Here is a 25,791-nt window from a genome sequence, read left to right on the forward strand (position 1 = left end):
GAGGAAGTATGACAGGGCACACAAATGATCAAGAAGTGGAGAATGGAATCACACTTCTCAGCAGCAATACCAGAAGCTCAAGGGAAATAAAACAGTGCATTGAAAATTCTGAGGAAAAAAATTAATATTCAAGTTATGCATTATCATTAACGATTTACTTCATCAAACATTATCAATTATTTGTGAGAGTAGAACAAACACATTTTTAAAAAATTAAGAATTTGAAAACTGTGTATCTAATACATGCATTCATCTAATGCACCTAAAGGAGGAAGACTTGGAATCCAGATCCGGGGAATCTGCAGTCAGTGAAGCTCCAGAAGAAAAATGGATCCAACCCAGAAGTGACTATGTATAGAGTTATAAAGGAAGCAATAAGACATACTGAAATACTCAGAGTCTAGCAACAGCAGGAAGCTGTTACTCCGTCTTGAACTAGAACTAAGTGTTATTGGTATCCACTGACAGCTAGAACCATGGGAGAGAAGCTTCCCCACAGAAGTCATAGTTAGCCATTTCCAGAAACATAGACTAACGTGGGAAAGAATTAGGGAAGAATATAAAGTCACTCTCTCCTCCCACTTGTTTTTGCCTAAACCCAGCTGGAAACCAGTAAGAGATGGCAGCTCACAGGATGCAATTCTGTGGGGGTCAGCCACGTAGGACACAGGGCAGGGCAGAAGAGGGTGGAGAACAGACTGGAAAGGGAACAGAGAATAACCAGCTTGGGACCTACAACACCACGCAGGGACTAAGTGGGGACGGGGATGAGTGGAGAGCAAGTGAAGTCCGAGATAAGAAAAGCTACATTGTGCTATGGCAAGAAGTCAGAGAGCTGAGAGAGGAAAGTTTCAAGAACACGGTTGAGGAAAGGAGATGACAGATTTGCTATTGTGTTTAAGAATTTGGAAAATATTTTTTCATTGGCAATTGACAAATTCTTCACAATTATGATTAGCCTTAAGAGCAAAGCCAACTAATAAGAATCACAGACAATTATTAAGTTCAGGAAAAGCGAAAGGTTATACAAGAAAATATATAATCATAAATACTACTTGACTTTAACCATGAATAATATTTATATATTAATGTTCTAAGAGATAATGTAGATTCTCAATTAGGAAAATGAAGTGAGGTTGACAGAAGCAAGTTAAATACTTATCTACCATAACATCTACTTAGTAGATAGTGTCTAAAATAGTAAATCAATGAATAGCAATATAAGCAATTTAAGGCAGGAAGAAGTAAAATACTATGTCTAAAACAGTTAAAAGTAAAAATAAATAAAAATAAATAAAATTAAAAACAACAAAAGTGTTCAAAGTAGTTGCTTCTGGGAAATAGGATTAAAGGGTAGGCGTGGGTGAGGCAGAAGATCATTGTTTTTCTATTGTTACTGTTGTGGTATGTATTAGTTACAGGTTATACTTGCAATAGCTTTTATTGTTATAATTTTCTGGTTCGAAAGCTGAAGTTAGGGGTAGCTAAGGAATTTGATCAACTAAAGTCACACAGCCAAGAAGTGGCAGAGGGAAGTTAACCTAGGTTTTTAATGTGTTTTCTACTATAACAATGCCTTTCCTTTACAAAGCAAAACACTGGTAGTTACGTTTTGTAAAAGTTGTCAATATCAAAATGGAGTCACTTGGGTTAAAACTCCTGACAAACAGAGCTGGGGAGGGCCGCTAAGGAAGGATTCTCAGGCATTAAAACTATAATAAAAACCTGAAAAAAAAACCCACAACCTTGCAAAAGGGCATTGCAACCTTACACAAAAAAAATACTTCTGAGCAGACATCTGGCTGCCCAATGTCAGACTGCCACCACCCTTGTTATTGCTCTTTGTAGTCAAGGATAATTATCACAAAACAATTATGTAAGTCTTCTCATTTTCCTTTAAAAACCTTTGTCTTCCTTCACCTCTCTAAATACACACATAATTTATCATGGCACACATATTCCCATTGCAATGCCTGTTTCTGAATAAATATAATTTTCATTTAGAGAGTCTCCCTCTCCATTTTTGTTATTTAGGTTGACAATTTTCAGAAAAATGATTTCTGCATGAATAAATACACAACTTACAACACGAAAGCACCAGTGCACACCCAATGTTCTCTAAACTTTTAATACTCACTTATTTATTTGTTTTGTTTTGTTTTTTAATTTTTGTGGGTCTCACTCTTAGGGTCAGGCTAGAGTACAGTGGTGTGTAGCTCACTGCAGCCTCGAAATCTGGGGCTCAAGCAGTCTTCCCACCTCAGCGTCCTATGGGACTGTACGCACACACTACCATGACAACTGAATTTTTATGCTTTGCTGAGATGGGGTCGCAGCATGTGGCCCACGCTGACCTCAAACTCTTGTTCTCATGCCATCTTCCCACCTTGGCCCCCAAAGTGCTGGGATTTACAGGTATGAACCAATCCTCCTGCCTGTATATTTCTAAATGAAAACACAACACACACAGAATTAAGATGAGAATATCCTGGGCAAAAAAAATATTTTTGATTCTCAAGACATAGACAGTATGTTAATTTCCCTAAAACCAAATACAGCAGCTTTTATATATCCCATAGCACTCTCGGATGCTATACCCTAATAGAAATGCAGTATATTTAGCTTGGCTGATTGACATTCTAAGAGTTGATAAGAATACTGTTCTCAACATTTGTGGAGTTTTATATTTCTTAAAAAGTTTTACATGTAACCATCTATTGTTATTTTCACAAACCAGTGAGGCAGTTGAGTATATACCAAGGGTTATAATAATGTCATGAAACTGAGTCACTGTAATTGGCTATTTAAAAACCACTCAAAAACCAGTTTGTGGATAGCCAATTATTTTGCAAATGTAGATTTAAAATAGGAGAATTTTTATTTGTTCTTAAAAAGATTTGGTAGTGAACAATGCCTCATTTTATATATTATCATTCAGCTAATTTATTGCCAATAAACGACTAAACACGCACTGAAAACACACATATACTCTTCCACAAACATACACATTGATAAACAACAATGGATATAAAAACTACAACCACATTAGACTTTTTATTTTATTTTATTTTCTGAGATAGAGTCTCACTTTGTCACCCAGGCTGGCGTACAATGGTGCAATCTCGGCTCACTGCAATCTGTGCCTCCCAGGTTCAAGCAATTCTCCTGTCTCAGCCTCCCTAGTAGCTGGGATTACAGGCATGTGCCACCATGCCCAGCTAATTTTGTATTTTTAGTAGAGATGGGGTTTCACCATGTTTGTCGGGCTGGTAACTCCTGCCCTCAGGTGATCCACCCAACTCGGTCTCCCAAAGTGCTGGGATTACAGTTGTGAGCTACCATGTCCAGCCCCTCACTCGACTTTTGACAGAAAAATAGAACTACTTTCTCTCAGCATCCCAAAGCCATTGCTAAATTCGGCACTTTGGTAGCCACTCTAAAATGCCACAATAACCTAGTATGACAGAAACGTACTTACAGAGATAATTTGTATTAGGCAATGTAACATTAAGTTTGTTGCAAGGAATCTGAGTTTGAAGTCACCAGTCCTTAGTGTGAATTAAACACTCAAATGTGCTAAGTCTCTTCTGATTAGTAGTATTTAGCAAATTATTGCTATAGTGCATTATGAGAAAAGTGACCACATGTCACAGTTATCTCTGTTTTACACCTATTATCCTGGCAGAATTATTAACTCTCAAAGGTGTCTTGGCATAATAATAAACTATACAGTCATCCTAATTTTAAGGGACTTCAGTAGTGGAAGTGGACTTAGAAACCATGGCTGCCAGCATGAGATCATGCTTCAATCTCCTGGATGCCCTCCTGACTGTCCCTAGTTCTTTTGTTATGTTCCAATGCATTTTGGTGGCTACACCAACAAGTCACTTGGATCATGCATTATTTGAGCAGTTCTCAAGAACTCTTAAAGAGGTGTAACCTTTGACAGTAACTAATTCATATGCTTCTTGGTGTTATGATCTGATTAATTAGAAATAGAACAAACAGTGCTGACAGATACATGATTCAACATAACTCATGAACTCAAATTCTCACTCTTACTACCCTTCGGTTTACAATGAACTCATTCATTTTAGCAGAAGTAATAAATAAGTAATGGCTAAGAATTGGGAAAATATTAATATATGCCAGCATAGATACTGGTCCCATGAAAATGTATTCAATCCAATGAATTCCGTGTTAGTTTATTTAAAAAAAAAACTTCCTTGCATAAATTATATAGTAAAATGTCTTAAAACATTGATGTCAGGAGAGAAAAGCAGTCCATAGACTGTTGAGTGAGAGTGAAAGACACCCACTATATTTGAACTATGCGAAGGACATGACAAAACTCAGAGTGTAGGCTAAACTATAAAATAAATGTTTTACTGTATTTGTGTTTTAGAGTTGCTCCCGTGGTGAAACAAAGACTAATTTTTAAACAAATATTCTTAAGAGATTATATAGTGTAATGTAAAAAAAAAAAAAAGGCTTTGAGTAGGTTATCCTTGAGTTTGAGTTTGCACTCTATTTACTAATTGCATGACCTTACCCATATTATTTAGTCTCTCTGGGTTTGGTTTCTTTTTACTGTATAATGGTAAAACAGGTTAAGTAATTAAAACACATAGCAGAGCTCGGAATACAGTCTGTGTTCAATAAAAGTACCTATTATTGTTATTATTATTACTCATGTATCAAACCACAGGACCTCATATTAAACAAATTTATTTTCAGAGCAGGGGCTATAGTAGGGTTAATTTGTGATTCTCTACCTTAAAACATTAGTAAATAAACCTAAGTCCTAGGAAACATTATTTTATTACATACATTTTCTTGGTTCAAGAGAGATCATTAAAGATGATGGTAGAACTTTGTATAATGCCAATATGTAATGGGGACTAGGCTTATTCAACAAAAAAGCAATGCTAAATGGCCATATAATACTTAATAAACAGGCAATTTCTTTTCTACTATATGCAAAATCAATTTTGATGCAGATATTTTTCTATATATCAGGAATAGTATGGAATTTTTTTCTAACCACTCAGCTGCTACAATGTTAAATAAATTAATTTTAATCTTAAATCAGAGATGTAATAGGGAAACGGATGATTTAATATGCAATCTCATTACATTTGACAGGCTTATTTATAAATGATTTGCCCCACATTTTGACAAGCACAGTTAATATGTTAATCAGCTTTTTAAAAAAAATAATGAAAGGAAGAGACTGACATGCTACCATTCTTCATATACTGTTGGGGTATTGGGGAGTACTGTAGCTGATACCTCAGGGTAATGCTACTGTATATTTTACCCCCACAAAGTACTATGATCTTGATGAAATAATCATTTATGAGCTACAGATGACTTAGTCATCTTATTTTAAAAATTAAGCCCTTAAATAATCCCAAGTGACCTTCTGCTTTTCTGCTTTCAAAAAACAAATGTAGCTCTAAACATGTTTATGAACTTCTATAGAGGAATACAAAGCTTATTTATGACCTCAACAGCTTGAGCAAAGCTCCCTAGCAAAGGAAGAACTACACAGATAAGCTGCTTGTTACATTTGCTCTTCTCTTAATTTGGCTTTCAGAACTTAGTAAGCCTTTTTGGTTTAGAAGCTTACCAATGATTTCCTATGCCTTGACTTTCAAAGAGTTATAAATCCAAAAATTAAGAGAAGTTATATAGAAGAAATGTTTAATTTGATTCCTCTGCTTAACAGAGGAATATAAAATATAATATTTTAATATTCTTCTGCTTAACAGAAATATTATATAATATTTTTATATATTATATAGATATATAATAGTGTATAATATTTTTATATTCCTCTGTTAAGCAGAGGAATCAAATTTACAGAGGGATATAAAAGTATCAAAAACTATCTATCTTGATGAGTTCCCAAATCACACAGGGTTGTTTGTTCATTGTCAGTGTTGGGGATATGGAGGAGAAGATAGTAACATGGCCAGCTTTGATTTCCATCATTTTCTGACAAGTGATAGTGCATATGTGTCTTCATTAATATTTTTATTGCCTGTGGCTATTTAAACAGAAAACTGGAAAATATAACACTGTATAGGGATTACTAGTCTTTAGTTACTACCTTACTGCCCCACACTGATAAATGAACTGTAAAAAAAGCCTGAAACTATAGCCACCTGCCTCCCTGCTATTGTCCATGGGTTAATATTTGCACTTCTCTTTGCAGCAGCTGAGCCATGACTCAATTATAGTCCCATTTCTAGTTATCTGAATAGCCAGCATCGATGTCATTGATTAGGCAAAAATCAGTAACTGTGAACTTCTCTCTAACTGAAAAAACACATACATTTTATTTGACTTATAGGATAATAACAAGATAGCTTTTAGAAAATGACTTGGAATGAAATCAGATGCAGACAGGCAGGCAAGGCATAGATATAACATAGATTTTAGGGTTTGGAAGTGAAGAGGTGGTAAGCATGGGAAGCTGTTCAGACATAACACATTTGCTATTTGGTTCTGGCAATGAATAATCTTGGCATGAAGACAAAAGGGCATTTGGGGTCTACTAGTTTCTAGCAGTTTTCCTCCTTTCCACTTAAATAACAGTCTTCTTCTTGTGCTTCCATTATGTCTCTGTTCAAAGCAAATTGGCAGAAAGTGTCCAAGCTGTCTTCCTTGAGAGAATGAACACACATAGAAGAAAAAGTGGCACACAGTGGAAATCAAATACTGAGCTACACTTCAGAAACACACATATTAAGTCACAGTCCATTTGGTTCTTGGTGCTTTTAAAGGTTTGGGAAAAATTAGCCACTGGTTTGTAAAAAACGTTCTGAGGGTAGAGTCTTAACTGAACTGCCAAGCAACTAAGACAAAACTGGCTCTAAGCCACAGATGTTTCCAACCAATGTTTTATTAGCAGAGTCCTTAACTGACCTCATTGAAAGACAACCTAGAATTTCCATATTCGAAACATGAAGAAAAAGCCCCATAACACAATAATCTGAAGTAATGACTCTTTGCATAGCCAACTATAAGTCAGGAAGTAGGAAAGGCATGAGAAAGTGTTAGTAACTAATATCCTGATGCATTCATTGGCCTTTATTTTCAACTTTTTCTGCCATTACAACCAATTATCTAAATACCTATTTTACCCAAATCCCTATCTTGGGGAAAAAAAGCTAACAATGTAAACTACCATTGCTCCCAAAAAGCCAGGTAGTATGATAAAATAAAGATTAGCTCAGCCCCTTAACGACAGATGATCATCTTTATTCTCAGTGTTTTAGAATATCATTAAAATGGTATTAGGTTTATTATAAGACATTACAAAATTTATGACAACAGGTCTTAAGCTGTATGATTATCTGATCTTCTTACTGCTCTATTGAAAGCTGCAAATCTACACTTCAATAAAAATAAATGTATTCTCATGTACACAAAATGCTGCAGGTAACTTTAGTGGCTTTATAAATCCCCAAATCCCATTCCTAGGGAGGGCTGCTGGAAAATTTTTTTAAAAAAAATCTGCACTGTGCCCTAGATTGTGAGACACTTGATTGTTTTCTCACCATAACATTTTTGGATAAAAAACATCAGGAAAGAAGCCAAGACTCATCATAGCCCCTTCATGAAAAGCCAAGATTATCGGGGGTAGATCACTGAAGTAAGCATACAACAATAAGATAAACTACACATACTGCAGTTTTACTGAGGTCATAAAATTATATGAACACAGAGTGGAATTCTACATATGGGGTATAATCATTCAGGGAAGATTACTCCTATTATAAAATAGCCATGTGCTATGTAAATTGTTTTACCTTGGACACAATTGTGAGTCTAGAAAAGAAATTTTTATATTAATAAAAGACATGTTCAACAATCACTAGTAAGCTTGTCATTCATGCCAAAAATAAATTATTCCATTATTTGATTGTTTGATTTGGATCACACTTAATTGGAAACTCAGCATAGTATATACCATTAATATTAATTATGAATTAAATCTTGCAAGTCATTGGATGCATAAAATAGATTTTTAAGCTTTGCTAAAGCATTGTGTGAAATTAAGACCTAAAATTAAACACATAATATTTTTTAAAAGTAGTCATTTTATTTCATTTTGGACAATTAGTGTCAGAAGTTTTCAGGAACATACTGTGGAGTCAAATTTGTGCCTAACAGTTATACCAAAATTATCAGACCACTCATCAGAGCTTTGTTGCAAATTTAAACAGGCTCCCTGCTACTTCAATCCTGTTGCCCTTTAGAGGTATATACTTCCCTTGTTATAAAATACAGCCACAAATTAAGACCCTTAGGGAGAAAAATCATGATACTGACAGTTAGAAAAATGTCTTTGCCCCTGTCCATCAAGAACCATTACCACACACCACCTGCAAAGGAGACTCTAATTAGAGAACATTCCCAATCATGTTTTAAAACATTCAGCAGTATGGCCACATGCAGGCAAACACTCCTGCACTATTAATCTTCATTCAAACTGTTGGGATGTTTGTCTAGGCTTGACCCAGACCAAGCACTAGAGATAGATTAGCTAGAGTAAAGCTTCCATTTCTCACCACATGTCAAGGCAGGTGGAATATTCTGTTGAGCCTAGAAGGACATCTGGAGGTCTGTACCACAGGGTAACCACTTCGTTGGAGTATGTGTGGCTAGGGACGGATTTTGCTCTTGCAAGACCTGTGGATTATATGAAACATAAAGAAGTTTAACAAGCATTAGCAAAAGGGAATTTAAATTTCAATGCTCACAATTTTAAAGGTCAAACTGATCTTTTAAAAAAAATACAGAATCAGGAGTTCAATGTCAAAGTTAATAGAGAGTTGGGGATTGTGATTTCTGTTTTTAACACATGCTAATAACCATTAAATCATTTCTATTTCCTAACAAAGCACTGATATCATTACTCTAATAAGATATCAGCAGAGTAAACAAATAATTCATAAACTGAGATAACACAGGAGCTTAGAAATCTCTTGAATTTTTCAGAAGAGTTATAAGTATTGTGAGAAAGGGTTCCTTGGTCAAATAACTTTGAGAAAAAAATAGATTTAGATCATTAAAGAGTCCCTAAATTGTGAAACTTCTCAGTTTTCTTAACTGTTCTAATGCGCACTGTGAATCTGCAAGAGGAGAATATGATGCTTTCCTCAAAGACTTGTCCTACAATTTCTTGTGGTTTCAGTGTTCTGTCAAATAATCACTAAGAAATGCTTATTGCACAAATTCTTTTGAAAAAACATGTAAAGAAATAACTACAAAGGAACAGTCAAATAAATCTGGTACATACATTGATGAACTCATATATGATAAATTAAAATGTCCTTTAAGAATTTTTTTTTAACTGTGAAGATGTTAAGTGAAAAGGCAGATGCAATTTGACCTCATAACCAAAAATACTCATGCATAGAAAAAAGACTGGCAGGTTTTGTTTTGTTTTGTTTTTTTCTCTTTTTAAAAAAAAGAAAAAAGTTTGGCAGAAAATACATTTAAATATTTTCAGTGGTTACCTCTGGAATATGGGATTATCCTCTTTTTTAGTAAGTTTTTCTGAGAGTTTTCCCAAGATTTGTACAATGAATGTGCAATCATTTTTAAACCACCAAATCTAAAGATGTTATTTTTTAAAAGAAGAAAACCTATGTGACAGCTTTCTATCTAGCTGCATTCATTAGAGACAAGTATAAAGTATTATTTATGGTTACGATGTACATAGCACATAAAATATTTTTATAGTGAACCTACCATAACATATTCATTTTAAGGTTCTCAAATTTAAAATTTTTTATGTAGTAGTAATAAAATGACTTTTTCTCTTTATTAAACATGGCATTCCATTTTCAGTATTATATATACATTTTAAAATTAATAAGACAGCTGGTAAGACAAAGAATTTCTAATTAATTCAACCATGGTAACAGTATCCCAACTTTTTTCTACAAGGCAGTTTTAATAATAATGCAATGGTATACTATGGTATACTATAAATTGGTTAATATTTATAAGTGTTCCATATTAAAGTATACAGATTATATACACACAGACATACTTACACATTCATGGTCCCCAATTTGTGTGTATATGAATGGAGAAACTATTTTTGACAACAGATTTCTATAACAACCTCTTCTTTCTTCTTTCCTCTGCAAGGTTTTATCGTACCTTAATTCAGGCAAAATTGAAAAATAGATGGGACAATCAAGTTGATACAATGTCTGCAGAATTTGGTAATCCCATCAAAAGGGTTGGTTCCTCAAATGGCTATGGTTCCATATGGAGACTGAAAAGCCAGGCACAAGTCCTGAAATAGGTTATGACTTGTTCCATATGCTGTTGTCAAGTCAAATGGGATGCTAAAAACATTTAGGATTGACCCCCCCTGGTTTTCCTGAGGCTCTGTTGTCAGAAAGCTAAGCCAGAAGCATGAGAGAATGAAAAAGTTGAAGATTTTCATTGACAGCTCAGACCCAACTAGTTATAAAAAAATTGTTATGTTCCCAATTGTAAAGGGAAAAAAATAAGACTTCAAAACAACCTCCAAGTAATATAAATCAAAATAATCATGTGCAATTTCAGATCAACTCTGTTCACTCTGAATATAAGTTTGCTAAACTGGTTAAATATTTTTGGAAAGTACAAATAGAAAAAAGCACTTTACCTACATTATCGTCCTCTTTCCCACATGTTTAGGCCAAAGACTACTCCAATTTTATTCAGATGAGCCACATAACTTCCCCAAACAACAGTACAAATAAATTTCAATATCTAACTATCCAAGGCTTAAGACAAATTCTCTTAAAACGGTTTGCAGGTAAATGTGTCAAATAGAGTGAAGAATGTTACTATATTTTTAAGATACATTATTCCACATTGCTTGAGAAAAATTCTCTCATCTCATTTGAATATAGTTAGTCAATGAAAACAGTTTCTTGTAAAAAGTGTCCTCTATATTGATGAACAAAAAGTTTTCACCCCAAAAATATCTGTTTGGTTAATAAGAAAAATCCTAAAATTTTTCAGGAATGGAGAAAATTATTAAAATGATGACTCAAAAAATAAAAATTAAAGGAAGACAAAAAGAAGCAAAGAAAGAGAAAGAAAAGAATAAAAAAAGGAAAGAAAGAGACTTTGAAGTATAAATATATACAACTACGTTTTTTAACAAATATTTTTGGTAAAGATATTGCTTTGTTTATACAGTTCATGCATCAAAACATGCTTACTCATGCAAAATTTATTAAACTGCCTCCTTCAGTTGAAAGCAAACTGTAGGACAGGATTAATTAGCACAGCATGTGTGAAAGCTTTCTTTCTCTGTTCCTTGTCAGTTGCTATGGTTACCCTACAGGAAGAGCGCTACACAACCTTTTAAAAGAGATGCAGTTCATGGATTATTATCAAAACTTCTTATATTAATGTTTAGTTTGATTTAAAAGTCAAAAAGCAAAGCGCAGGTTATATGCACTTTGCTGCTTTGGCTGAGTATGTGCTCATTAAGGAGTACAAGTTCTCATGGGCATCTAAAATGGCTTACAGAAAATTTAGTATAACCAACTTTACAGTGTTGCCATTTCTAGCAAATGAAAGACCCCAGAGTAAAGAGGATAATCCTGCTATTCAAGCCCTACTGCCAATGATTCAAAGTCGAGCTGCCCTGATACTAGCATAGTGGATTCTTGAATTTCTAGAGGAGTAAAGCAGCTTTATAGGTAACCTCTTAACCAAAAAAAAAAAAAAAATACTCCTTCTCACATCTCTATAAGATGGTTATCTTATAGATAATATCTGCTGCTACCCTGAACCTGATTCTACCCTCTGGCATGGACACAGAATAAATCACGGGATAGTGTTCCCGACATTTTCCCTAAGCAGACCAGCCATTCAGCACCAAACAATTGAGACTCTTCAGGACTTATCGCAATAGCTCTCTCTGCCCCATTAGACTCTGCTGACCACTCCCTTCCTTCTACATTTTCTCCTTTTTTTTCCCTCAGATATAGAATAGTTAACCAGGAACGACTTAGTTTCCTTCTGGGAACTTCCCATTTTTGCCTCTTAAATGCTGATTTTGTCTATGGCTACATACACATATGCTCAAACCAGTGCTTTCTCAAATTTATACACTCTATAGGTCACTGGGCCTTATGTCAAGTTTTAAACTGTCATCCATAGACGATTTCTCCCAAGATTTTATCTCCAGCTTATGCTTATTCTTGGGCTCCACACCTGGTTTTATGTAATCCCCGCTAGCCATAGGTACTAGAAAGCACTCAATATAACTCCAACCAGAATAATACAGAGAATACACCAAAAGAGTCTAGGGGCAAATGCATTTTACTAGTAACTGTTTTATGTTCCAAAAACAGCCCAAGGTTCTTTCCTTTTAGTTGTCCACAGATGTACACTAGAACTTATTCTATGTACATTTAATTATTCCTTCAAATTCCAGTGCATCCTTTTTCGTAGGTAGTAAAATTGGCTGGGGATTTAAGCAATCTCTTTAGCTCTATAGAGAAAATTGCTGAATCTAGGATAAGGTTCAAAAATAATTCTCATTTCTTTGCTTTGACTAAGGAATTGAGAAGGAACTGGCAACATTTACTTACTCCTTTCTAATGAAGTAAAATTAACAATAGCAAAAGCTAGGTGAATTTGTAGAGTCAACTAAAATATGGCATAGAAATAGTATCTCTCATTATTTCAGTCTTTCCATAAAATGGGCCACTACTTTGTGTTGGTCAGTGGTTTCATATTATATTATAGAGCCACTCCCGCACCTCTTTTAACACACCTCCTTCCCCAAATTAAACAATCAGAAAAGAAAGTCTTGCTCTTAATCACAGAATCAATATTTCCAGGAGAAAGGTTCCTTTCTATATCACTTGACTCTAAACAAACATAAAATACTTGGATAATATTTTACCATAAGACAGTTGTAGTGGGCAAGGGAAAGACTTGAGGCCTCCTCTATTTCATGAATCAGTCCATGGGGTGAAGGCTTTTCCCATTCCACAGCCAAAGACTGACCAAGAATTTCTTTTTTGATATAATTTGAAATGGAATGTTTTCCCTCCTAGAGGATTTATACTATATTAAGTATCTTATGACGTGCTAATACTGTTTGAAGACACTCTATTACTGCTTTTACAGTGTATCAATAAACAACCAATCTCTTTCTTTTTTTTTCATCTTGAATGTATCTCAATCTTAATTAAACATTTCTCCTGTCCCAATTATCCAACTAATACTGCATCTTCTAGTGTCTACAACTGACCGCTGTACATCACCATCCTTCCATTCACCAAAGGTAGAAATCTTGTTTCAGTGTAGTCTCCCTCCACCTACAAAAATCACAAAACCTAGTGGATCTTACTTTATAATTTTCCCTCTTTTCTTCCTCCTCCTTAGGTCCTCATATCATCTCTTGCTGAATTATTATACTAGAAAGTCTGCCCATGGCACAATATTATCTTTATAATATAGATGATAAATTATCTACATTTATTATAACTATTTTAATTGTTGGCCAGGCATGGTGGCTAACATCTGTAATCCCGCACTTTGGTTGGTCAAGGCAGGTGAGTCACCTGAGGGCAGGAGATCGAGACCAGCCTGGCCAACATAGTGAAACCCCACCTCTATTGAAAATATAAAATTAGCTGGGTATGGTGGCTCGCACCTGTAATCCCAGCTACTTGGGAGGCTGAGGCACGAGAATCACTTGAACCCAGGAGGTTGAGGTTACAGTGAGTCGAGATCAAGCCTGGGTAACAAAGCAAAATTCTGTCTTGAAAAGCAAAAACAAAAACAAAAATTAATTTTACTGTTTAACTGGAACATTCCTCAATGTGAATAACAGTAACAATAACAATAAAAGACTTAAATGCCCAATCTACTCATATAATCACTATGAGAGGTGGATACTGGCAATTCCCTCCCTGTTATTTGACTTAATAGGAAGTATATTCTTTCCAGAAAATTGGGCATCTTGAGGACAGGTCTATGTTTTTTGTTGTTATTGTTTTTTGTTTTTAAAATATATTTGCCATCCTATGGTGTTGTTGAACGTGGAAAAGTAGTTTCAAGATTACAATTAAAATATCCTTTTCTGAGCCGGGCACGGTGGCTCAAGCCTGTAATCCCAGCACTTTGGGAGGCCGAGGAGGGTGGATCACGAGGTCAAGAGATCGAGACCATCCTGGTCAACATGGTGAAACCCCATCTCTACTAAAAATACAAAATATTAGCTGAGCATGGTGGCGTGTGCCTGTAATCCCAGCTACTCAGGAGGCTGAGGCAGGAGAATTGCCTGAGCCCAGGAGGTGGAGATTGCGGTAAGCCAAGATCGCGCCATTGCACTCCAGCCTGGGTAACAAGAGCGAAACTCCATCTCAAAAAAAAAAAGATATATATATATATATATATATATATATATATCCTTTTCTTTCCTTTGAATGTAACATCTTTGTTTTGGTTTCTATCCAGACTTTTAACAGTGCTACTTTTTACAGGAAACCAAAATCCCTTAGTCCTTCTACTAAATAAGTGTATTCTTTGAACATAAACAAAAAGAAATTAAGTCCAGAAGACATTGAAACATGTTAAGGTAACATTTGATTTTATTTAGTTATCCCTGAATTTTTAAAGTTCAATAAATTATGCCTAATTTAGATCTATCCTAAAGGGCAAGGATTTTTCAAAAAATATATTGCATTTGGTTGGCACAGTGGCTCATTCCTGTAATATCAGGACTTTGGGAGGCCAGGCAGGTGGATCACCTGAGGTCTGGAGGTCAAGACCAGCCTGGCCAACATGGTAAAAATTTTCTACCAAAAATACGAAAAATTAGCCAAGCATGGTGGTGGGCACCTGTAATCCCAGGTACTCAAGAGGCTGAGGCAGAGAATCACTTAAACCCAGGAGGTGGAGGTTGCAGTGAGCCAAGATCGCACCACAGCACTCTAGCCTGGGCAACAATAGCTATATATATGCATATACATATATATATATATTTAAATAACAGAAATAATAACATATTAATATAGGCACTCCAAAGAAAATATAAAATATTCAAATAATTAATTTTCATATACAGCCAGGAATTTGAACTTTTTTCCTATTTTTTTCCCCTTTTTGCATAGAAGATAAAATCAATATGTTTTTCTGGAAAATAACAACTTTAAGTGAAATTGATAGAGGCTGTAAACCAACTAGTTAGAATTCTTGACTAAATACTATATCAGAAACATGATTTTGTTCTTAGAGCATTAGCATGCATATTGGAAGACTTGTGATATGGCAAAACTAAATGCCTGGTAGTGGTTCTGGCACCAACTAGTTTGTTATTTCTCCTTGATGAAGTGACTTAAGCTTTCTAGTCTTGGTTTCACTATGTGTATAATGAGGGACCTGAGATCTGGGGTCAGCAAACTGTGACCTGAGAGTCAGCCATTTGTCTTTGTAATTAAATTTTGTTGGAAAACAGCTTCATCCATTCACTCATGTATTACCTATAGCTGCTTTTGTACTAAACAGCTGAGCTGAATAGTTGACAGAGACCATCTGACCCATAGGCTATGATAGTGCCTGTCCTGTAAGAAAAAGTTTGCTGACTCCTGGGACAGACTAGATTAAATGTAAGGTTCATTCAAATACTAACACTTAGTGATTCTAAGAAAAGGTTTTTCACTAAAATCTTCATTCAGTGTATGAAGATCATATATGCTCAAGTTCTTAAGCAGCCCTTTAAATAATTCCACTTCAACAATCCCATCACATCACATCTGCATTAGCAGAGAATGCAAAATCATTTTCAATAGAGTATATGTGAATATATCATCATTTTCACAGTTCAGTGGTTAACATTTCATTTTCTAGTTTCTGCTTCTCAGTTAATGAAACTTGTAGTTATTATTCCAATGCTAGATGACAACACAATATAAAAAATGAAATTCAAAACTTGACTAAATCGGCAATTTTGATGAATTTCCATAACCATGCTGATGAACTTCCAATTTTCAAAAATTAAAGGTAAAACACATTAATTCATCATAAGAATCTGTTTTAAGTCAAGGCATAATATTCAGAACTCTTAAGGCATTCATTTGTAAATATGTATTAATATATACTCAAAACATTATACAAGTATTACCTGTACGTGTTAAAGAGAAAATATTTATTGAAATAATTACAACCATAATTAGGTCAAGTAAGGTAAGACTAATTGTGCTAGAGATATACTTTGCACTTGATAGGAAAGATGCCAATCTCTAAAGATAAAATTTATTATACATACGTATTTAAAATGACAACATATGCTCTTGTTAGTGTATTAATTTCTTTAGTTTTCAAAAGAAAAATTAGTATGAGTGTTTGTATGGGAGGCCTATGAGAAAACTTTTCCATTTCCTTCCTAAACCACCTAGATTTCTTTTTCTTTTTCTTTTTTCATTTCTTTTCTTTCTTTTTTTTTTAAGTAGGAAAAGAAGGCAATATCCTTACCTGGTCTTATTATAGATAACAGAAAATGATGCAAATCAGTGGATGTGCAGTGTTCATTATACAGAGGCAAAACCCACGATGATTTATTGAGCAGTTATAATGTTAGGTACTGTGGTGGTTTTAAATGTATTATATCATTTAATGGTTTCACAACTTAGAATACTGTAAGATTATGTATACCCCAATATAGCAAAAAAAAAAAAAAAAAAAAAAAAAAAAACCCAAATGCCCTGAGAGACTAATTTACCCTAGATCATACAGTAATAAGTGTCCATGCCCCCAAGAAGACTGGGAACTTGGGAACAGGTTGCCTGGCATGTGTTGGGCTTTCATTGGGCTGTAGCCTAGAGCAGCAGGTCCAAAGTCCAGAATGGTGAATGGTTACCATAAGGTTGTGGGACGGATGGTAGTGAAGACAGGAATGGGAACTGAACTCAAAACACAGGCTGGTTGTTCTGGAAGGAGGTTCCAAAAACATGAGTAAATTAGAGACAATGATTGATGCTGTCTAGAGAGCCTCCAGGACAAAAAGCCTGTGAGGAAAAGAGAAAATTGATAAGGAAATACTGCCCAGAAAAGCTCAGGAAACTTCAAGCTAGGGTCTAGTTGCTGAAATAAGATCAATTCTTAATTTGCTTTGTTTGTTGGTTTGTTTTGTTTAAAGTGGAAAGGGTGGAAGGCAGCAGCCCCATAAAGCCAGTTCCCCTGGCTTGCCAGGGTAACAGCAGGAAATGGAAACTGTTGGGAGGGGTGGACCAAGAATAGAGAATGGTCTATTTATCTTACAGGATTCTAAAGACTCATTTTTCTTTTTTTCAAAAACCTCAAACTGTGGTGTGGTCAAAGTCAATCTTAAGGGCACATAATAAATAACACTGAAAGAAAAGCCTCTTCTGAAATGCCCTGACTAAAGTGAATTTTTTAAAACATTCCATGAGATAAAAATAGGCAATTACTTTCTAACATGAACTAGGAGGTTTTTATGTTTTTCCAATAATAAATGCCCTTACGAATTAGTGCAAATTAATGAGGCAATTATTGAGCAAATTCAAGAAAAAAGAGGTTTGGGTCATACAGAACTACTGTAATACTTTTAAATTTTATGGTTGCTGTCCAAGTTTTCTGCATTATTTTTACGATGCTTTTAGTATTTTTTTCCCTCTCATCATTCTATGTGAGGAGAGGGCTATTGAAAGACATATACATCTTTATTTTGATAATTTTAAAGGTGTTTTGTGACACCTGGTGACAAGCTTGGGTGTTTTGAAACTGGAATTGAGCATTGCTAATGCAGTAAATAAGCATCACCACTTTGAATCTCCAAAAGAAGCATTTGGGGAATATTTTCAAAAATACATTAATTCCATGAAATAAATACATATCACAATCACTGCAGAGAAGAAGCATCACCAAGCTTCATGCAGGCAAGGATCTAAGACAGTGTGTATCTTCTATAATATTCTTATTTATTTTTAAACAGAAAGAAAATTGAGGCCCAAAGTTCTGTCCATTCTGCCTCCACTGTTTCTAATCTGTACCCTTCTTTCTCCCCACTGCTACTGTCACATCAGGCCCTCAGACATAAACACTTCTGGGTCTTGAATCTATTAACTCGTCCCCTAGCTGCAAAGTTAGCCCTTCCTATTCCTCTTCTATATTTTGATGAAGAGGCAGTTTCATATAGTATATAAGAACTCCCTCTTTGGCTCTAAAGGGTTAGGTATGACCATCACTTATAAGTTGTGTGATTTGGGGCTGAGTTTCAGTGGCTTTGTCTGTGAAATGCATGTAGTTAAACTCTGCTAGATATTCTCAATTTGCCTCTTCTGATGCATTCTTGATTCTCTGTCACCCTGTTCTTTGCTCCCCACAGGTTGTTCTTAATGAGAATGTAATTACAAAGTCCTTGTCCCCTGGCCTCAAGTTGGGTTTGGCCAATGGGCAGCAAACTGACCAAAAGATCATAAAGAAGGAGAAAAATGAGGTCATTATATTTGTTCTCCTGGCTTCTTCCCAGCTGGACAAAGAAATGGTATTGGCTAGGTTCTTCCCTGGAAGGCTCCAGCTCTTGCTCAGGCAGCTCCAAAACCAATTTCTCTAAATCTCTCCAGGAGGAGGAGGGAAATTTTCCACACTATTGCTAGCCTGAAGGGGTTTCACATACTTAACCCTGCCCAGAGTTTCATAAGGAGTCCCTTCATCAGACACTCAATTCCTCCATTTGTGTTGCCCTTTGTTTCCTTCTAGAACCCTGATACAACAGCCACATCTAACTCAAAGGGTATTTGTGCAAATTAAATGAGATAATGCATGAAAAATGCTTAATCATACAGTTGGCCTAGAGTAACACTTAACTCACACTGGCTATTACCATCCAATCAAACCAGTTCTCTGCTAAAAATCTTAATAGATCCTCTGGGCTTTATCCTGAAATCCAAATTCCAAGGAATAAAAAGAACATGTGACTACCCTAACCTTGTTTCTTCCCATCTCTTTCTATGTTCTAGCCAACTGTTAGCAGTCAATCAAATTACTTGTAATTATTTTTTTCTTATGTCAGTTCATTGGCACAACATGATCTCATATCCCGTAATTATTAATACTTACTCAGCAGATGACTCCTACATATCCTTCAAAATTATACTCAGGGCCAAGGACTTAGAAGCTTCCCTGACTTGCCCTCCCTTTCCTGGTCCAGGTAATGAACATTCCTCTGTTCTCTGATTTACCTTAGCACTGCACTTACACAGATAAACATAGCAAAGTCATTCATTTACATGTCAGCTGCCACCTGTCCCACACAGGTGGCACAGACCAGTTTTTCCAAAATAGGGCCACATTTTTTTCCCTTTTTGAGAAAGGATCTTACTCTGTCACAGAAGTAGGTGAAATGTGGCCCTGGCCTGGTGCGATGGCCCACACCTGTATTCCCAGCACTTTGGGAAGCTGAGGTAGGAGGATCAATTGAGCCCAGCAGTTTGAGACCAGCCTGTGCAACATGGCAAGTTCCTGTCTATAAAAAAAAATTAAAAATTAGCCAGGTATGGTGGTGCACTCCTATAGTCTTAGCTACTTGGAGGCTGAGCTGAGAAGATCATTTGAGCCCAGGAGTTTGAGGCTGCAGTGAGCTGTGATTATGCCATTGACTTCAGCCTGAGGGACAGTTCCTGGCAAGATGTCTGACCTACAGTAAGTCTACTGATAAACTGACATATCTAGCAAGAAGAACCACCTAGTATGAACCTCTAAAGCAGAGGTTCATAATTTTGAGAAATTTCACAATAAGGAAATATGACTTGTGGCTTCAGGGATTAAGGATCAGATCACAAGCAACAGTCCAATATAGGTAATCCTTGTGAGATTTAGACTTAAATGTTACTGCAAATTGGGCTTTACTGGTCCACTCCTTTGGAGGGTGAAAAAATAGCTTTCAGCATACACCCTTTCTTCAGTTCTCTGGGTTCCTGAAAATCGCTGATCAAGAACAGGGGGAAGCATGGTTGTGCAGTCTCTATGTTCCTGAGTCAGTAAACATCATTTTCAGAGAAGCCACAGAGACTCAGAAACATGGCTCTGCCAAAACACGCACCCAGATTGCATTAAACCCTTTCCTCTGAAACATCAAGATGCAGGTTAATTTCACTGCTTGCCCTAGAACAGTGGGTAGGGACTTGCTTTATATTTATATAAGAGGATTTGCCATTAAGTTGATTTTCCAAGAAGAAAGAAACAGCCTCAAAGGTAAATTCAGGTCTCTTCCTTCAGTAAAGCTGAACAGCTGGAAGCTTTGAAATGAGTGTTTTTATACTTCTGCCCATCAAAGGTTTTTCTTAAAAAAAACTTTTGACTGTGGACACCCCCCTCAATCGCTCAAGTTAACTAGTTGAGAGGCAGCTAAGGTATCATGCTGAATCAGAGAAGCTTGGTATTTCTATGGTTGAGATCTAAGCTGGTTTAACACAACTAAGTATAATAATTCATAGCCTGGATTCCTAGTAAGTAAAGGAAGAATTGATCCCCTTTCCAAGTGTGTTTTACACAGACTTAGTCTTGTCTAAATTATATATTTTACATAAGACCCAATGTTACATGCTGATGCAGAAGGGGTGGGGAGTGGTGGTAAAAAAATGAGACAATCATAAGAAATGATCCTTGCTCTTAGGGAGCATATTTTTTATAGTCAGAGAGGTAAACAGAGATAAAAATATAAATAATAACAGATTTATGTACTGTCTGCCAAGTGAGCTAAATAGAGATTGAGATGTAATATGAAAGTTCAGAGGAGAAACTGAATAATTCTGGAGGTTTATTTATCTAAAATTTAAATGTTGTAATAGATAAAATTTGAGAAAAATTGATTAGTCAGGAAAGTCGGTCCATTACTTGTATTAAAGGCCTGGTAGCTTGTACATTAATAGTTTTATAGTATAAATAAGAATATTAATAACCTTATTAATAGCCTTGTATTTTTATTTAAAATATTCATGTGCATCATAAACAGATTAAAGTTTTTTATGTATGCTTTTGGGGTTTCTTCTTACCCCCTAAAATAGACTTTGAGCTTTAACATAATTCAACTTTAATCAAAGTAAGTTCTTTTAACATTTTGAAATCTAAGGATAGGTTTTCTATTTATGTCTGAAGGTGAAAACATAGGTGTTCTCAATGAGTTGGGGTGGGTGCTGCTATAGTGTTCCTCTGATTTGTCACCCAGCCCTCTACCTTGTATAAATATGTGCTATGATTGGAGGGCAGAGTCCCCAATCCTGTGACAGGGGGATGAAAGGTGGACTCCAAGATCTAAAATGAGACTTCACCATGCACCTTAGATACTCACAAGGAGAGAACATTCCTTCCTGAGCCTTGGGGTTGTAGGGCCTGAATTCCAAGTAGCACCCCTGAGGTACAATCACTAGGGAAATAGAGAAATCCAGCCCTAGTCAGAAAGAGATACACAGAAAATAAAGAATAAGGGATCACTTTCTCCAACCCTGAGACTGATCCTATAAGCTCGGAACAGAGCACTTTGAAGAGAAGTGTGTGATACCTCTGCCCGGTCCTGCCCATCCACAAATGTCTAGGCTTCATAAAATCTTGTTGAAAATGACAGCCAGATATCAGGCCAGCTTTGCCCTTTGGCAGATGGTAAAGGAAGCCAGAATAGCCATATCAGTGGAAGACACCAGGGAGGAGCCAGGTGTGCCTTAAGGGTCAACATTAGAGGAACTTTTATGGTGGCATGAAGAGGAAGAGCAGGGTATAAGAACGTGAGGTACTTGCTTCAGATACAACAGAACAACACCTGATGCACTTGTGCAAACTCCCAGGGCCCATGCTGGGTGCAGTGGCTTGCACCTGCATTCCCAGCTACTTGGGAGGCTAAGGTAGGAAGATTGCTGGCACCCAAGAGTCTGAGTCCAGCCTGGGCAACACAGCAAGATGTCATGTCTACAAAACATTTAAAAAAATAATAGCTGGGTTTGGGAGTGTGCACCTGCAGTTTCAACTACTAAAGAAGCTGAGGCAGGAGGATCACTTGAACCCAGAAATTTAAGGCTACAGTGAGTTATGATGGCACCACTGCTCTTTATCCTGTCTCGTGCTCCTACAAGACCTTGTCTCTAAAAGCAGACACACAAACAAATAACCACGGCCCATGCTGAGGAGCCCCCCAATGTCCCGGAAAGGGAGCAAGCCATAAAGAAATCTGTGGGAAGTGATTCGGGCAGTGGGTACAGCAAGTGCTCACACTTTGAGACAGACTGGGCCTGGCATGTGGCAGGTATGCTGAGTGGGTCCATGTGATAGAATGCAGTACATCCTTCATGCACTTTGGTGCATCCATGCTTCGAGGCACGCTCCCCACATCCCTTTCTCTGCCACTTCCCATATCTGATTCTAATCCCAACCCAGCCTCTAATTTTTCTTTGATTCCAGAAGTTACTAGTTATTTCTCCCTATTGCAGACTTTCTCAAGATTCAACCGCACCTCTGATTTGTCACCCAGTGCTTTGGCTTGAAGCATCACCATCACAGGAAAGTGGGCCTAACCTATTTAAGGCAGAGGCCATGCCTGATTGTTGAAAGCCCCCAGTGTGTTCGTTGAGTTAACTGGTTGAACTGAACTTGAAAGCCATTGATTATTTTTCAGAAGTTTCAGAGATTGACCAATGGCAACTTTAGGTGTTTATCATATATGTGTGTGTGTGCGTGCGTATGTGCATGTATATCTCACATATATGTGTGTATTTATATATCACATATGTGTGTGTGTATATATATCTCACACACACTTTTTTTTTCCAGACAGGATCTGGGTCTGTCATCCAGATTGGAGTGCAGTGGTGTGATCACAGCTCACTGCAGCCTTGACCTCCTGGGCTTAAGAGATCCTCCCACCTCAAGCCCCTAAGTAGCTGGGACTACATGCACATGCTACCACACCTGGCTGATTTTTATTTTTATTGTAGAGATGGAGTTTTGCCATGTTGGCAGGCTAGTCTAAAATTTCTAGACTCAAGTGATCCACCCGCATCAGCCTCCCAATGTGCTGGAATTACAGGCATGAGCCACTGCATCGAGGCTTATTGTATATTTATACATACAAAAACTATGGGCATGGAGATTTACTGTGACATTGTTTATAGCAAATGACTAAAAATAACCTCAAACTCCAGGAGAGAACTGAAATTACAGTACAGATACAAAATGCAGCCAATAAGTCCAGTAAATTGCTATGTACTAATATGGAACCAACGATAAGATGTTGTTAATGGAAAAGGCAAAATAATGGGGGCCTATTAGGTATTATTTGTGTAAAAAATGTGTTTATACTTGCATATTGGATCTCTGGAAAGATGCATAAGACACTAGTAAAGGCAACTGACTGTGGGGAAAGGCAACAGGAAAGAGAAGAAAATTTAACTTCCACTATTCTCCCATTTTGCGCTCTTTGCAATGTCTATTATTGGGTGCACATGTTATCTACTGGAAAAAAATTGCTTTTAAAGAGAGAAAGAAAAAGGGTCTAATAAGTCCTCACACAGCCCTGGGCAGTCTCAGCTCTCCACATCCCCCAAGATTACAGCTTTATGTCTTTATGGTATGGGTCCTAAAATAGTCATGGGCTGTAAATGACAGACTTTTCATGGCATGGCAGGAAAACCGGTGGCTGGCAGGAGAGAGTTAAAGACTGGGTGGAACAAGCAGAAATAAATTACTATTTAAATATTCTCACTAGTACAACCAAGTTGCCTTCCAAAGCTCAGGTTTGTCAGTATAACAGCTCGTTTAGCTACTAAAACGTGGGATAGGCTTGCATGAACAATCTGAATCATCAGACAATTTGGAAGTTAACAAATAAAATCTTCCTTGAAGGGAAACTTGCTTGCAGAATAAATATTGTAATAGATTGCTATAAGATGATGAAATTTTCCAAACTGGCCAAGTGCTAGAACTATTAAAACAAAATTATATAATTGACAAAATGAATGCAATGAATGTTGCATTTCTTCATCCAAGAAGACTGTACTAATAACCAGTACAAATGAATGCCAAGAATACAGTTGAATAGATTTTGATAAGTTTGAATTTAGTGTCAACAACTGACAATCTATGCAGCCTCACTTGTCAGTAAACATTACACATACTACATTTTAGAGGACCAAGAGTGTTCCCAGAAGACTGCTATGGTTTTTAAAGAGCTGGCAGCAATGAAACCCAAACTAATCTTGTACTATACTAGACAACTGTCTTAGCCTTTAAGAATTACAGACAGAAACCTAACATCTGAAGCACATGTCCTTGTTTTTCAGACTCTGTTACGTATACTTTAAATATTCTCATCTTGTCAGTCCAAATAATTTGTTCTTCACTACAGTTATCTTCGCCAATAAAGCTTTATTTGAAATCTTACAATATGGTTGAAGACACTTGAATTTTAGAAACCTTCTTCAAAACAAATTTCAGTTACAGAATCATAAAGTGCTATTTTGCTATCTACTCTTTTATTGATATTCCTGTTTCCTTCATTAAATATTTTGTTAAAGGAGCAAAAAGGGGAAACTATATTTGAAATATAAGTCTAGAAGTAAAATTTAGTACATGTGGACTGATTAATCCTGGAAATTATGATTATATGTTAAAATCCCAAAGTATGAACCAATAAATCATGGGCACAAAATTACTCTACATCTATTACATAATTTTAAAGATGAAAATGCATCAAACGTTATATATAAATACAGTATACATGTCTCAAAACAAATTTCAAGGGAATTAGTGTTCAAAATCAAACCAAACACACGTGGACTTTTAAAAAGATATCCTTTATAATATCAATTATTTCCTGTAAACCTTGCTTTGTTACAATTATTGGCAACTTTACACATCATCAACTTTTAAGTCAAAAGGTAAGCCATTTAAAGTAACACGTTTTCTAAAAATAGTTTTCTTACATTAACATTCATTTTTGCAATATTATTATCAAAAAGTCACAAATGACTCATTAAAACAATTTATTGACTTCATGTACTTCCTATGATGAGCTCATTTGTTGGCAATGTGTGAGGTAGTAAGTTTGGGTTGAATTTTTACTAGATTAAGAGGTTTTATTCCCCAAAGAAGTTTAATAAAAACAACATAATATTAGCAAGTTGGTCTTTTAAAGAGAGAAGAGATACCTATGACAAAGGCCACATATTCAGAAGGTACACTGCAATATGTAAAAGCCTCGTCAGTCTGTGTGCTCATTTAGCCCAAGGGCTGACATTCTTATTACACAAGCTCTCAAATCTTCAGGACTTGGTGGAGTTATTCAAGTGGTTTCGAAAGACTCACAAAGCAAAGATGGATTATTCATTTCAAAAAGGACTGCCATTTAGTACCAGAAAAAAAAATCTGTATTTAGCAATATTACATGAAAAGAAAATATAGGGTGACATAGGTCAACAATTTGTAAAAATCTTATCAGTTAGTGGTATAATTTAGGATCTACAATTTGTACTTTAGTACAAATTGTAATACACATAAAAATTCAAAACTATTCTTTTTTAATGATCTCTTTACAAATACTATAAAAATTGTGTGATATGAACTTACTCTAACTACATTTTATAGGTTTTCAGAATACCATAAATTGGATATTTTCAGAAATAGTAACTTTAAAGACAGGTATACTAAATTATATTACAAATTATTTCATTATCCATGTATTCCTTTGAAAATCTCCCTGAACCAAATGCTTTATTATCAGCTCATTGGGTATTA

At 35.9% G+C, this 25,791-nt stretch overlaps 1 protein-coding gene across 37 annotated transcripts in view; it reads right to left on the reverse strand.

The window, feature by feature from the left end:
- CDK14 (cyclin dependent kinase 14) overlaps positions 1-25,791 on the reverse strand; it is a 621,661-nt gene that overhangs the window by 243,190 nt on the left and 352,680 nt on the right. For all 37 annotated transcript variants that reach the window (XM_078342880.1, XM_009002498.4, XM_054237316.2 and 34 more), the window contains one exon: positions 8,583-8,703. In XM_078342880.1, coding sequence (XP_078199006.1) covers positions 8,583-8,703 — 121 coding nt within the window. The remainder of the gene's footprint in view (positions 1-8,582; positions 8,704-25,791) is intronic.

The sequence above is a fragment of the Callithrix jacchus genome, chromosome 11, assembly GCF_049354715.1.
Source record: "Callithrix jacchus isolate 240 chromosome 11, calJac240_pri, whole genome shotgun sequence".
Lineage (NCBI taxonomy): Eukaryota > Metazoa > Chordata > Mammalia > Primates > Cebidae > Callithrix > Callithrix jacchus.